The 15,852-nt window shown below is 44.7% G+C and overlaps 1 protein-coding gene across 3 annotated transcripts in view; it reads right to left on the bottom strand.

Moving 5' to 3' along the window:
- Positions 1–1,155: 1,155 nt before the first annotated feature.
- Positions 1,156–15,852, bottom strand: part of ttf2 (transcription termination factor, RNA polymerase II) — a 51,125-nt gene continuing 36,428 nt past the window's right edge. For all 3 annotated transcript variants that reach the window (XM_078408708.1, XM_078408709.1, XM_078408710.1), the window contains 5 exons: positions 14,728–14,786; positions 12,944–13,097; positions 7,734–7,816; positions 5,494–5,568; positions 1,156–2,705 (listed from right to left, as the gene is read on the bottom strand). In XM_078408708.1, the coding sequence (XP_078264834.1) occupies positions 2,561–2,705; positions 5,494–5,568; positions 7,734–7,816; positions 12,944–13,097; positions 14,728–14,786 (516 nt within the window). In that variant the 3' untranslated portion in view covers positions 1,156–2,560. The remainder of the gene's footprint in view (positions 2,706–5,493; positions 5,569–7,733; positions 7,817–12,943; positions 13,098–14,727; positions 14,787–15,852) is intronic.

Genomic DNA, 15,852 nt, shown 5'->3' with positions numbered 1-15,852 from the left:
CTTTGGTAATAACCAGCATCTGCAGTTCGTTGTTATTCCGTAATCCATTGAATTGCTTGGTTGCTCCTTAAGTACCGCGCAAGGGCTGCCGTGTGGTCACAGTTGTTCCACGCATGACTTAGTGACGGTAAGATTCACAACGTGTTATTTTCCTGCTTCATCCAGCGAAGCCTGGCATCTCCCTGACCCTGGATCCCGGGGGAGAATGCGCGGGGACGCGGACCCTGGCCTGTGTGGCCGCCGGATTCTTCCCGAGGGAGCTGAACATGTCCTGGGCAGGGTTAATTAAGAAACAGGGCCGCTCAGGGTGAAAACTGGAAAAGAGGGGTGGGTGGGACAGAGCCTGGTAAGGTTGGGTACAGGTCAGGCAGGGGGGCGATTGGCAGATGGTTAGACAAAAGCCAGAGATGTAAAGACAAATGTGTGAAATAAGGATAGAAGAGGTACAAATGTGAATCCAGAGGAAGGAATATAGGTGGAAGGGTTCGGGAAAAAGAAATGGGTGGGGTACAGGGAAGAAAGGGGTTTAAAAAAAGGGGACAGGGATGTTTATAGGTTAGTTACCTAAAATTAGAGAATTCAATATTCATGCCATGGAGTTGTAAGCTACCCAAGTGGAATATGAGATGCTGTTCCTCCATTGTGGGTGTGACCTCACTTTGGTAATGGAGGAAGCATTGGTCAGAAAGGCCAGTATGGGAATGGAAAGGGGAGTTAAAATGGTTAGCAGCCAGGAGATTCAGCAGGCCAAGTGGAATTATTTGGCGAACGGCCGCTGTGTCTACACTTCACTTGGTCTTGCCGAATTATCATAGGGCAGACGGGAATCAATGAGACCCTTGTCTGAGTAGACTCATGTCTCCATCTAGGATAAACCTACAAACTCTCTGCATTATCTGTAGATACTTAACTTTTGTTTAATATTGGCATGACTTTAAGGAATTCTAATTCCTTTCAGATTTAGGTGCTGCCAGCTCCAACTGGAGAGATTTGAATTAACAATAATTATTTACTTTTGGATAAAAGTTTCCGTTTTGATGCAAATGATTTATAATCATTCCCTTCATAGTAATTAAATGTCACCATACAACCACAGGTTTTCTGAAAAGATTTATTTCGATTGAATCTACACAACGAGGTTTATCTATAATAATGTTGACCTGTATGAAATATACTAACATAGATTAAGTAATAAACATTACCAACCACTAATGCAAATTTTTTTCAGCAAACTAAAAATACTGCAACTAATTCAATAGATTACGTGGTAATCATCTCATTAGACCATTTTTGAATATAATCTCCTCAATTTTGCCTCAGCTGATTCTGTTCCTTCACTGTGTGCAAAAAAGTTTTCTTCTGTGATAGCATGGGTAGTCAAATGCTTTCCCACAGTTCCATACAGATGATTCAGTGGAGTGCCGCCAAGATTTGCAATGAGATCTTCCGGTGAAGAGTTGTGAAATTAATGTAAACAAAAGATTTAACTGCATTATGCTTGAATTTTACAGTTTAGGCATGGTTATAAATTGGGGATTTAAAAAAAGAATAAAAGTCCATTTTAGTGTGAGTAGCCCAAGGAATTGAAGTTAAAAAACCCCACAAAGTGCTGGCATAACTTATGGGTCAGGCAGCTTCTCTGGAGAACTTGGATAGGCGACGTTTCGGTCGGGACCCTTCTTCACACCCGAAACGTCACCTATCCATGTTCTGCATGGATGCTGCCTGACCTGCGAAGTTACTCCAGCACTTTGTGTCCTTTCGTGTAAAGCAGTCACTTGTAACACAGTTCCTTGTTTCTACTTTTCCCGAAGCAACAAGCAATGAGTCAAGTTTCAGCTTTTGTTCAACAAGCCTGAAATGTGACTTTGTGCTAATTGTTTGACAATGTAGGTCTAATGTACCTAATCACATTGAGCAAAGATGATTCGCATTGCAATTTTGAGCTGCTTTGCATTTCCCCTCCACACATTAAAACTACAATGTTGGAAACCAATCGTATTGCGATTTTGAGCTGCTTTGCAAGTTCCCTCCACACATTAACAATCCATGATTTACCAATTATTTTTGAGTGCAAATGTAATGAGCAACCTTAATCTTAAAAAGATGAAAAATAAAATCAAGTTGTGAGTCAAGTAGTTTGCAGATAACATACAAAATAACTTTAGTGATGCAGTCACTGCTTTATCTTTGGTTTATGAAAGCAAAATCTAACCAAATGAAATAAATGTACACATCAAACATAATTGAGTCGAGGACATGTAATTTTCCCGGACATCCCGCAGTTTTCTGAACATTTTTTGCATGTTGATCTTCTGAACATTTTCTGTGCGTTTGAGAGGCACAGAACTAACTGCAAATGATGGTTTACAAAAAAGACACAAAGTGCTGGAGTAACTCGGCGGGTCAGGCAGCAACATCCTGGAGGACATGGATAGGGGTCTGAAGAAGGGTCCCGAACCAAAACGCCACCATCCAGGTTCTCCGGAGATGCCTCCTGACCCACCGAGTTACTCCAGCACTTTGTGTCTTTTTTTTAACCACCTTCTTTAACTCTGATTCAAACTCCGAATAGGATTCGAAGGTCAGCTAGAGTAAGCTTGGTAAACATTTCCCCAGTCCCTGACAGTACTTTCTTCGCCAGTTCCTTTTTCTTCTCCTGAAGTTCAAAGATTTTGTCCTCGATTGATCCTTCGCACACAAACCTAGAGGGAATAGCACCAATTCTTAAAAAATGCACAATGCTGCCATTGCAAATCTAATTTGTTTTTATGCGATATTTACCATGGCTATTTTAATACCTGGAGAAAACAAGTTCAGCTACAATCACCAGTCAGATCCATTTGAAGCTAGTGTGACTCGAGTTATTCAGGGACAGCCTGACCTAGATAGGATGCTGTATTATTAGTAACTATAGTTTGACAAATGAGTTGACCTGAAATGCTTGGGTTTTCCCCCAAAAAATGACACCGCATAGGAAGTATACCTTCATCCTTTTAGAAGGATGAGAGGAGATCTTATCGAAACGTATAAGATTATTAAGGGGTTGGACACGTTAGAGGCAGGAAACATATTCCCAATGTTGGGGGAGTCCAGAACAAGGGGCCACAGTTTAAGAATAAGGGGTAGGCTATTTAGAACTGAGATGAGGAAAAACTTTTTCAATCAGAGAGTTGTGAATCTGTGGAATTCTCTGCCTCAGAAGGCAGTGGAGGCCAATTCTCTGAATGCATTCAAGAGAGAGCTGGATAGAGCTCTTAAGGATAGCGGAGTCAGGGGGTATGGGGAGAAGGCAGTTGATGGGGAGAAGTTGTAACAGACACTTTGACGTGAAATGCCAATTGTTTCTCTCTCCACAGATGGTGTTTCCAACAGCCTTGGTTTCCAACATCTGCAGTTTTAACTCTGCTTCCTGAGGACCTTGGCTAATTCTATGGATTTTTTCCCATGTCTTAATTCCCCAGATGAGTGGAAAATTGGCCCAGCCTATCAATATTTCAACATCATCATCCCTCCTCTACAATCAACTCGCTTCTTTGATTCCTGTGCTCTAGGGTAGTACGAACCTAGTTTATATATTCACTTCTCCTTGGTGAACACTTGATACCCACCCATAATTCTGGTGAACCTACACTGCACACCTTCCTCCATTCTTACAGTGGTGTCGTTCCAATGAAGCACAATTTTGCTGACATTAAGGACGGCGATAGTGAACTTTAGTCTTCCGGATGTACTGGCTAATATCCTACTAATACGAGTAATTTTATATCCGATTAGTGATAGGATTAAATCTATTTGTATCTTAACTTTGAGTTATTTTAAACAAAAATATTCTCGTACTAAACTGCGATGAAATTCGTCTAGAATTTCATGTCATAGGAGCAGAATTAGGCCATTTGACCCATCAAATCTACTCTGCCATTCAATCATGGCTGATCTATATTTCCCACTCAACCCCTTTCTCCTGCCTTTGCCCCATAACCCATGACACCCTTATTAATCAAGAATCTGTCAATCTGTGCCTTAAAAATATCCAATGATTTGGCTTCCACCGCTGTCTGTGGCAATTAATTCCACAGATTCACCACCTTCTGGCTAAATAAATTCCTCCTCACCCCCTTTCTAAAGGTATGTCCTTTTGTGACCTTTGGTCCTAGACTCTCCCATTAGTGGAAATATCCTTTCCACATCCACTCTATCCAGGCTTTTCATTATTCGGTAGGTTTGAATGAGGTCCCTCCTCATCCGTCTAAACTCCAGCGACACTATCTTACCATCTGCATATATATGTTGTGGTCTCCTGCATTGCTATTAGAAATGGTCAAATCCGTGTGATATAGTGCAAACCATCAAATGCTGGAGGAACTCAGCGGGTCAGGCAGCATCTGTGGAGGAATGGACAGGTGATGTTTTGGGTCGGGACCCTTCTTCAGACATGTCCCGACCAGAAACGCTGCCTGTCCATCCCCTCCACAGATGCTGCCTGACCCGCTGAGTTCCTCCAGCACTTTAAGTGTTTTTTAAGAGTCCAAAAACATATTTAAAAATGTGTTGTGTTTTAAATTAAGGTTTGTTTCCAAATGTTTCACAGGCAGAACTGCCAAAAACTAAATGTATGCTTCTTGCAACTTGATTTAGCCTTTGTCACATTTCTTTCCCCTTTAATGTGGGCAGGAATAGCTTTGCAGCATCAAACCGTTTGTTCTTGGGTACTTTGCATGCATGTCCTTGTGAACATAAATGATATGAGCCGTATTAGGCCATTCGGCCCATTGAGTCTATTCTTGATCCAGCAAGCTCCCACTTCAGTTGGTGTTTTTTTTAACAGAATTATAGTGACGCACTTTTGGTCAGGCTCGAAAATTTGATTGCATTCAAATTCATTACCTTTCTGACCTATATCTACTCCGCTTCCAGTCTATATATTAAAACTCTTCCCCCCCCCCCCCCCCCTTCCCCTCAGTTGCTCCTTCTTCATCCATTACACATCAAGATACTGAGTAGAAACAAATACCACAGATGCTGGTTAATACACAAAAGGACAAGGTGCTCAAATAATTGAGCAGTCCAGGAAGCATCTCTGGAGAACATGGATAGGTGACCCTTTGGGTTGAGACTCTTCTTCAGATATTCAAGCCGAAATGTCACCCATCCGTTCTCCAGAGATGCTGCCTGACCCGCTGAGATACTCCAGCACTTTGTGTTCTTTCAAAATACTCAGTGATCTCCACGCTAATGTAGCCCGTTTGAATGTTAGCCAAAATACACTGTCCATCACCGGATACCACGACTGCTGCATTCAATATGCACCTCTAGGACTCGAAGGCCTGAGCTGTAGGGAAAGGATGGGCAGGCTGGAATGTTATTCCCTGGAATGCAGGAGGCTGAGGGGGTGATCTTATAGATCAACAAATTAAAAATGCGTTTTTAACCATACTTCTCATACAATTGTTCTAAGGAAACAAAGGACATCTAGTTTGATATTTCAATTACCTATGCACGGTCACAGGTTTGCGTTGTCCCACACGATAAATTCGATCTGCTGCTTGCTCCTCCAGTGCTGGGTTCCTGAAAACAGGTTAAATTCATGAATGCACCCTGTTTATAATATAAAGGAATTTTCACCGTACCTCAGAACACGTAACAATAATAATCCCAAATGTGTATTTTTTTTCCCTTTTATACAACCCTTGACATCGAGAATTCTTTGGATTTGAAGTCCTTGCTCTTCTCCCTTGCAGGAATACAATGACCCCAAGCTCTCACAATCCCACTTTTGAATAAGTCCCACTTGTCAGATGTAGACTTCCCTGCAAGTACAGTGTCCTCCATAATGTTTGGGACAAAGACCCATCATTTATTTATTTGCCTCTGCTTCACAATTTGAGATTTGTAATAGAAAAAAAAATCACATGTGGTTAAAGTGCACATTGTCAGATTTTAATAAAGGCCATTTTTATACGGTTTGGTTTTACCATGTAGAAATTACAGCAGTGTTTATACATAGTCCCCGCATTTCAGGGCACCATAATTTTTGGAACACAGCAATGTAATGTAAATGAAAGTAGTCATGTTTAGTATTTTGTTGCATATCCTTTGCTTGCAATGACTGCTTGAAGTCTGCCATTCATGGACATCACCAGTTGCTGGTGTCTTCTCTGGTGATGCTCTGCCAGGCCGGTATTGCAGCCATCTTTAGCTTATGCTTGTTTCGGGGGCTAGTCCCTTTCCACTTTCTCTTCAGCATATAAAAGGCATGCTCAATTGGGTTCAGATCGGGTGATTGACTTTGCCACTCAAGAATTGACCTTTTCTTTGCTTTGAAAAACTCCTTTGTTGCTTTAGCAGTATGTTTGGGAGTATGTCTTGCTGCAGAATGAACCGCCGGCCAATGAGTTTTGAGGCATTTGTTTGAACTTGAGCAGATAGGATGTGTCTATGCACTTCAGAATTCATTATGTTACTACTATCAGCAGTTGTATCATCAGTGAAGATAAGTGAACCAGTATCTTCAGCAGCCATACATGCCCAGGTCATAACACCCCCACCACCGTGTTTCACAGATGAGGTGGTATGCTTTGGGTCGGGCAGTTCCTTCTCTCCTCCATACTTTGCTCTTACCATCACTCTGGTATAAGTCAATCTTCATCCCATCTGTCCACAAGACCTTTTTCCAGAACTGTGGTTGCTCTGTTAAGTACTTCTTGGCAAACTGTAACCTGGCCATCCTACTTTTGCAGCTAACCAGTGGTTTGCATCTTGCAGTGTAGCCTCTGTATTTCTGTTCATGAAGTCTTCTGCAGACAGTGGTCAATGACAAATCCACACCCGACTCCTGAAGAGTTTCTGAGCTGTCGGACAGGTGTTTGGGGATTTTTCTTTATTATAGAGCGAATTATTCTGTCAATAGCTGTGGAGGTCTTCCTTGGCCTGCCAGTCCCTTGGCAATTAGTAAGCTCGCAAGTGCTCTCTTTCATCTTAATGATGTTCCAAACAATTGAATTTGGTAAGCCTAAGGTTTGGCTGATGTCTCTAACAGATTTATTCTTGTTTCTCAGTCTCATAATGGCTTGTTTGACTTTCATTGGCACAACTTTGGTCCTCATGTTGATAAACAGCAATAAAAGTTTCCAAAGGTGATGGAAAGACTGGAAAGGAAAGACGAGGTGCTGAGAGCTCACTTATACCTGCATTAAGGAGGCAATTAAACACACCTGAGCAATTACAAACACCTGTGAAGCCATGTGTCCCAAATATTATGGTGCCCTGAAATGGGAGGACTATGTATAAACACAGCTGTAATTTCCACATGCTGAAACCAAAATGTATAAAAACACCCTTTAATAAAATCTGACTATGTGCACTTTAACCACATGTGATTTTTTTCTATTACAAATCTCAAATTGTGGAGTACCGAGGCAAATAAATAAATGATGGGTCTTTGTCCCAAACACTATGGAGGGCACTGTACCTACTCCCAGTTGACTTTTGCCCAGTTTTGTCTTATGATATATTGATACTGACCTGACTCCATTCACATCAAAGAAAGGAGAGGAGAGCGTGAAAACAAGTGTGAATATTTAAAGAGCGCAAATTTAATTGGACAAAATCGCTGCAAAACGATTTTCCCAATAATTCAGCGGTTCAGAAAAAAGATAACAATAATCAACATCTGCATCTATAAAATCAGTTTGATGGTTGCTCACTGCATGACTGCTGATCTTTAATCTTACCAGTGCATATCTAACAGGAAGAGGTTATTGCCTCCAATGAGATTCAAACCCACACCACCAGCGCAAAGAGAGACCAACATAACCTATAAGACAGAAAGCATGTCTCAGTTTCAGAAAGTACACATTACTGATTAAATATGGGGGTCAGTTAAACAAACAGTGCTTGTGCAGGTGATTTCAGTTAAAATCAGTCGTCTTCCAAGTTAGAGTGAATTTATACACCAAACATTTTAAGGATCATTATAATAGCTCAAATTCCTAATTATAAACCTTAAAGTACAATCCTTAAAGTACAGTCTAACTCACTGTGCACATCCTAAAGGTGAAAGTTCATGTAATAGTTTGGTCCCAGGGGAAAAGACCGGTTATGTTTGGTCCCATGGGGAAAGAAGCAGATAAGATTTGGTCTTGGCATAATGTTTGGCATACACATCATGAGCCGAGGGGCCTGATCCTGTGCTGTACTGTTCTATGCTCTATGTAAGGCAGAAAATAAGGGATTCCACAGTTCAAGTCTCAGTGAAGAATTGTCTCTGGATCTTAGACACAAATACTTGTCTTATCCTGTATCTAAGCTGTGGTCCCTAAACCATGGTAAATATTCTCATCCAGGCTGTCTAGCCCTGACAGAATTGTTGTACATGCCAATGAGATCTCCTCTTATTACGGCAATAGAGACCAAATCACTCCTTATACATCAGTGCTACTATTCAAAGAGACACAAAATGCTGGAGTAACTCAGCGGGTCAGGCAGCATCTTGGGAGAGAAGCAATGGGTGACGTTTCGGGTCGAGACCCTTCTTCGGACTGATGTCAGGGAGGGGGCAGGACAAAGATAGGATGTAGTCGGAGACAGGAAGACGAGTGGGAGAACTGGGAAGGGGGAGGGGAAGCAGGGACTACCTGAAGTTAGAGAAGTCAATGTTCATAACGCTGGGGTGTAAACTGCCCAAGTGAAATAGAAGGTGCTGTTCCTCCAATTTGCGCTGGGCCTCACTCTGACAATGGAGGAGGCCCAGCACAGAAAGGTCAGATTGGGAATGGGAGGGGGAGTTGAAGTGCTAAGCCACCGGGATATCAGGTTGGTTGAGTCGGACTGAGCGGAGGTGTTCAACGAAACGATCGCCGAGCCTGCGCTTGGTCTCGCCGATGTAGAGAAGTTGACATCTGGAACAGCGGCTGCAATAGATGAGGTTGGAGGAGGTGCAAGTGAACCTTTGCCTCACCTGGAAAGACTGTTTGGGTCCTTGGATGGAGTCGTGGGGGGAGGTAAAGGGACAGGTGTTGCATTTACTGCGGGTGCGGGGGAAAGTACCTGGGGAGAGGGTGGCCTGGATGGGAAGAGACAAGTGGACGAGGGAGTTTGGAGGTAACGGTCTCTGCGGACAGCAGAAACAGGTGGAGATGGGAAGATGTGGCCAGTAGTGGGATCCCGTTGGAGATGGCAGAAATGTTGGATAATTTGTTGTATGCGATGGCCGATAGGGCGGAAGGCGAGGACAAGGGGGACTCTATCCTTGTTACGAATGCGGGGGGGAGCAAGAGCGGAGCTGTGGGATATTGAGGAGACCCTAGTGAGAGCTTCATCTATAATGGAAGAGGGGAACCCCCATTTCCTAAAGAATGAGGACATCTCCGATGCCCTAGTATGGAACACCTCATCCTGGGCGCAGATGCGGCGTAGACGGATGAATTGGGAGTAGGAGATAGTTTTTACAGGAAACAGGGTGGGAAGAAGTGTAGTCAAGATAGCTATGGGAGTCAGTAGGTTTGCAGTAGATGTCGGTCACTAGTCTGTCTCCTGTGATGGAGATGGTGAGATCCAGAAACGGTAGGGAGATGTCGGAGATGGTGCAGGTATATTCAAGAGCAGGATGGAAATTAGTGGTGAAATTGATGAAGTCAACGAGTTCTGCATTGGTACAAGAGGTAGCACCAATGCAGTCGTCAATGTAGCGGAGGTAGAGTTCGGGGATAGGGCCAGTGTACGCCTGGAACGGAATGTTCGACGTACCTACAAAGAGGCAGGCATAGCTAGGGCCCGTGCAACTGTCCATAGCTAAGCCTTGGATTTGGAGGAAGTGGGAGGAGTCAAAGGAAAGTTGTGAGGGTAAGGACCAGCTCTGCTAGGCAGAGGAGAGTATTGGTAGATGGAAATTGGCTGGTTCTACGGTCGAGGAAGAAACAGAGGGCTTTAAGACCTTCATGGTGGAGGATGGATAGTAAAGATGAGGGAGCGTCGGCCTGGTAAAAGCAAGTTATTGAGGAGACGAGAGCATGCGAGGTGTCTTGGACATAGGCAGGGAGGGATCGGGCCAGGGGTGATAGGATGGAGTCGATAGGTGGAAATTAATTCGGTGGGACATGAACAGGCAGAAACAATGGGTCTGCCAGGACAGTTCTGTTTGTGGATTTTGTGGAGAAGGTAAAAATGGGCCATGCATGGCTGGGAAATGATAAGGTTAGAGGCCTTAGGGGGCAGAGAGCCAGAAGAGATGAGATCAGTAATGGTGTTGGAGATTAAGGCCTGGTGCTCGTCGGTGGGGTCATGGTCCAAGGATAAGTAGGAGACGGTATCTGAGAGTTGTCGTCTGGCCTCAGTCCGGTACAGGTCAGTGCGCCAGACCTCCACGGCATCTCCCTTGTCGGCAGGTTTGATAACTAAGTCGGGGTTGCTGCAGAGTGAGTGAAGGGCTATACGTTCAGGAGGGGAAAGGTTAGAGTAAGTCAGGGGAGTGAAAAATTTGAGGCGGTTGATGTCCCGCCGGCAGTTGAGAAATGAAAAAATCTAGTGAAGGTAGATGGCCAGCCGTGGGAGTCCAAGAGGAGGGGTTCCGCTGGAGACGGGAGAAGGGAGTCATCACTGGGTGGTGAAGATTCCTTCCCATGCAAAAAGGCCCGGAGGCTGAGGCGACGGAAGAAGAGCTCTACATCCTGGCAGACCCGGAACTCGTTGAGGTGGGGGTGGAGGGGAACAAAGGTGAGGCCTCTGCTGAGGACAGATTGTTCAGTATTAGAAAGGGGGAGGTCAGGGGGGAATGGTGAACACATGGCAAATGTGGGGGTTGAGGTCAGATGAAGGCAGGCGAGAAGATGGAGGCCGAGGCGATGTCTGGTAAGGGGGTGATTGATTTTCAGAGGGGAGGAGGGGGGCATGAGAATCATTGTATGGGAGGGGAGTAGCTGGGGCTACTTGGCTAAAGGGAGAAGGGGAAGACCCAGTAGAACCCTTACTGATGTTCCCTGTAGGAAGGGGGTAGGGGGGAAGCAGTAGGACCCAGCGGCAGCAGCCACGGGGAGGCCTTGGAAGTCGGTGGCAACGGCGGCCCGGTGGAGGTCAACGGCAGCGGCGCTTGTGGTGGAGGTGAACTTCGGCAGTAACGGCGGTTGGGGCCCCAGGGAGGCGGTGGAGGTCGGCAATGGCAGCTTCGGTGGTCCGGGCCCGAGATCGGCCAGGTAGGCGGTGAGTCTGGTTGCTGCTCCTCGTGGCAGCAATGGCGTCGCGGGTCTCGGCCTCGTGGTGTTCGGACAGGCGGCGTAGACCAGCGGTGGAGCCCCGGGTCTGCGGGCAGTCAAGTTGAGGTGTGTGGATGGAGGGACCGGTGTGGATGCGAGCGAGTTTACAATTCATGGTGAAGTCCAGCTAGGAGAGGAAGCATTTGTTGAGGGCGTGGATCTTGCGTTGGATAAAGGACGGTTGTGGTCCATTGCAGGTGTGCGTGAGTGAGGCCCGGAGCTGCAGGAGAGTCAGAATGAGGGCCTGCTGGTGCCGGCGCATCGCAGCCAGTGTAGAACGCAGGAGAATTGTTGGGAAAAGTGGCAGATCGACTGTCGGAACCTGTAGTCTAGGTTGGGTCATTTCAGTGCTCTGCCAGTTCCCAATGCCTCATTACAGATTTTTTTCACCTGACCATCAATTATCCGCAAGTTGTAATCATGCAGTACATAAACAGGTCCTTCGGTCCAACTCACCCATGCCAATCAAGTTGTCCCATCCAAGTTAATCCCATTTGCCCGTATCCGTTCAAACCCTTTTTTTCCCCACATACCAGTCCAAATGTATTTTAATGTAATTATTGTACCTGCCTCAACCACTTCCTCTAGTAGCTTGTTCCATATTTCCACCACCCTTTGCATGAGTAGAGATCCAGCAAAGAAACAGATTATTTGGTATCCAGTCATCATCGACAACTCATTTACAGGACTCCTGCATTCGTCCTATCTTTCTCCCCGCCATGTTCATATCAACTTCCCTCATCCTCCTACATATTGGGGGGAAATTTAAAGAAGCCAATTAACCTACAAATCCATGCGTCTTTGGGACAAGGGAGGAAACTGGAGTACCTGGCAGAAACCCACGGGAGAATGTGCAAAGTCCACACAGAAGCTTCCAACAGGCCGCGTGCTGCTGCCATTCCCCGGCAAACAGCAGGCCTGGCTCGCCCGCTGTGGAACAGGGGAGCCTGCCTGGAGTGGGTCTGAGGCTCGTCTCCTGTATGCCTCCAAAGACCGGGAACTATAGGGTGGAGAGGGTCGGCAACGGCAGCGGACGTTGCACAAGGGGAACCGGGGGTCTTACCTTCTGTGCCCTCAAGGTCAGCTGCAGGAGGCATCCCCCCCACCCCCCCATGGTATGAAGACTGAAAGCCGGGAAAGGAGAGGAACGAGGCGAGGTTCACCGGCTATCCAGATGGAGGCGACGACTACAGCGGGCTTTCATGGCCAGCTGTAACTAGGACTATGAAAATGCTGTCAAAGCCTGGCGACTCTTGCATATGAACTCTGGGCTGTTTCTATGCATTCCATACTTAATCGGGGATTGTGCTCATGTATGGCAATAATCTTACTGAACTGTAAGCAAAAGAAAATGTCACTGTATCTTTGTACACAATACTAAAAGAACCATTGAACCAGACAGCACCCGAGGTCAGGATCGAGCCAGAGTCTCTGGCGCTGTGAGACAACGGCTCTTCTAGCTACACCACTGTGCCACCCGAGTGTTACGACAAATGTTGGAAGACCATTTGCCTGGAGTTAAAGGGGATGAATGTGACTAAGCAAAGTCCTGCATAACCACCATGGAGGCTGTCACCAACGCAGCACAACCAACTATCAGCACCCTTCAGGTAAACTGGAAAGCAAATAAAACCAAGTACTGTATCGGTAATTTTTTCCCCTCCAGCAATCTCAAAGCGGCAGCCAGCTGGTACCTTGGGTCCTTTAGGGTTAGTGTTGAATTCTTCCACCATGTCGATACGATGTTTCGGAGTCACGGTACCATCCAGAGTAACGTGGCTTAGTTTGATTTGATCCAAATGAGCAGCCACTACATGCAGCATACTGGTCCACTGGGAAATGATTACACTGCAGAGGAGTGGGGATGAGGGGGTGGGGAAAGTGACCAATGATAGTTAAATGTGACAAAAATAGGTCAAATCACAGCCTCGGTCAATTTATTTGTACATTGTGGAAATTGGTACAGTATGAAGAATAGCACTAGATGTACATCTAGTATACGGATAGGGTGGCAGTGATGCAGCAGTAGAGCTGGTGTCTCACAGTGCCAGAGACCTCGGTTCGATCCTGACCTCGGGTGCTGTCTGTGTGTGGAGTTTCTATGTTCTCCCTGTGACACCGTGAGTTTTCTCCAGGTACTCCGGTTTCCTCCCACGTCCCAAAGATGTGCAGGCTATTTGGTGGATAATTGGCTTCTGTATATTGCCTCTAGTGTATAGGATGCAAAACTGAGATAACGTAGAACCAGTGCACGGGTGATCGATGATCATTGTGGACTTGGTGGGCCAAAGGGCCTGTTTCCACTGTATCTCTAAACTAAATCTCTAAACATAGCCACATAACTCCATCATAATCAGACAGGGAAATATCGATCACCGACTGAAAGACCATTTCACAAATAAATCTTTGTCCTGGGAATGTCAGTGCCAAAGAAAGAATGCTGAATTATAGTACTCCTGTGATGTTTTGTGTAAGGCTGACTGAATAGACTTTCTTCCTACTGGCACTCTGCTGAGATATTGCAACTCTCCGTCACAGTCTGAAGAGACTAGATCAGATAAGTAAGGAATGTGTGAATTCCTTATCCACGTCAACCCACACCATCACCTTCCAGCTTTCAGTTTGTTTTTTTCTCAGCAGTCGCGTGTCTCTCCAAGTGGAGCTGCTGGCCACTTAAGACATTTGTTTTGGAAACTGACAAGGCAATCCCTTAAGTGGCCCCCTTACATAATACTGCAGCTATGGCACCATCATTACTATTGAGAGAAAAATACACCCTGGGTTTCACTGGGAAATAGGATTGTGCATTGTAGAGACTCGTAATACGAAGGTTTGCTCGGAAAGCAATCTTTCTGTAACGTGGAAGGTCACCTGTATCACTAAATAACAAAATAATCTAGTTTTTCTTTTTACAGATTGGTGGGTGCCTGGAACACTGCAAGGGAAGGTGGTGGAAGCAATTATGATAGTGGTGTTTGAGAGGTTATCAGATAGGCATATAGATATGCAGGGATGTGGATCACATGCAGACAGAAAAGTTTAGTTAATTTGGCATCTTGTTCTGCACAGACATTGTGGGCTGAAAGACCTATTCCTGTGCTGTACTGTTACAGAATCATACAGCACAGGTATAGGGTCTTTGGCCCAAGTTGATCACACCTCTCCACTAGTCCCACTTGCCAACGTTTTGCCCATATATCCCTCTAAACCTTTGCTATCCATGGACCTGTCCACATGCCTTATAGATGTTGTTATTATACCAGCCTGTTTCATGTTGAATCTAAGGGGAGCTAACAAGTACGCAACAGGGAATAAGTTGCTGGTGTACAGAAAAATAAGAGGGTAATTGGAATGGATAAGATTGTTCTGCCAGGAGCTAAAGAGCCAAATGGCCTCCTGTACCATATAAAACAGCCAGCTTTCATTATACCCACAAAAAGCATCTTCCCATCAGTTAAATGAATTCCCGAAAATTTACCTTTTCTGGGGTTCTGGGCTGCTCCTTATTACTTTTAATTCCTCTAATAGTGCAGTGATCTGGAAAAAAAAAGGAATAGGTTAAAAAAAGTCACGTTTGTTTTGGATCAGTTCACTGGTGATAAATCACATCAGATAACCTGTGGCCTGGAAAGACAACATATAAATGCAACAAAGAATTAATTTCTATACCCTGCATCTTTTAAGACGACATTGAAGATTACAACAGTGAAGAGTTGCTTGTGTAAATGTGTCATCTTTACATCTCCCCTCTTTTGGTATAACAGTTACCTTTTCTAACATTAATGCACACTTTAGAATGACCTCTTACAGCTCACACTTTTTAAGAGTCAAGAGTGTTTAATTGTTCATGGTTTACAGGCTCCTGTACCTTCTTTCTGTTGGGAGGAGTGAAATGAGGGTGTGGCCAGGGTGATGAGTCTTTGATGATATTGGTTGCCTTTTTGAGGCAGCACCTCCTGTACATCCCTTCAATGATGGGGAAATCAGTACTTGTGATGGACCAGGCAGCGTGCACCACTTTTTGTAATCAACTTCATTTCTGGGCGTTAAGAGTTGCCGAACCAGGCTGCGATGACAAAAGTCTGAAGAAGGGATCTGACCCAAAGTGTCACCATTTTCTCCAGAGATGCTGCCTGACCCGCTGAGTTACTCCAGCATTTTGTGTCTGTCTTCATGACAAAGTCCTTTGTTCATTTTCCCCAAGCAACTCTTTCAACTGACTGTCCAGTTTTCCTTGTGACTTGGAATGTTTTGCTACATTCAGGCAAGAAGTTACTTTATAATTTATATCCATCTTTTGTAAAATTCTTCACCCGTCATCTACATTTTCCATCCTATTTAATTCTGTTTCTCTCTCATACATAACTAACTTGATTTGGATTTAAAATAGTGCACATAAATATTTGAAGATGGCTTATGTACTATTGGGCAGATTAAAGGACTGGTGTAATATGCATTCCGAAAGTCTGGTTTAACATTCCTTCCTCTAACCTGATCATCCATTTAATTTTATGACAAATTACAATGTGCTAGTGGTGTGACAGTGTCTTCAAGAGTTTGTGGAATGCAAGGCACTTTGAGATATTGAATATACAATGATTTG

This window comes from Rhinoraja longicauda, chromosome 12, assembly GCF_053455715.1.
Source record: "Rhinoraja longicauda isolate Sanriku21f chromosome 12, sRhiLon1.1, whole genome shotgun sequence".
Lineage (NCBI taxonomy): Eukaryota > Metazoa > Chordata > Chondrichthyes > Rajiformes > Arhynchobatidae > Rhinoraja > Rhinoraja longicauda.
This window is presented reverse-complemented; position numbering and strand designations above follow the sequence as displayed.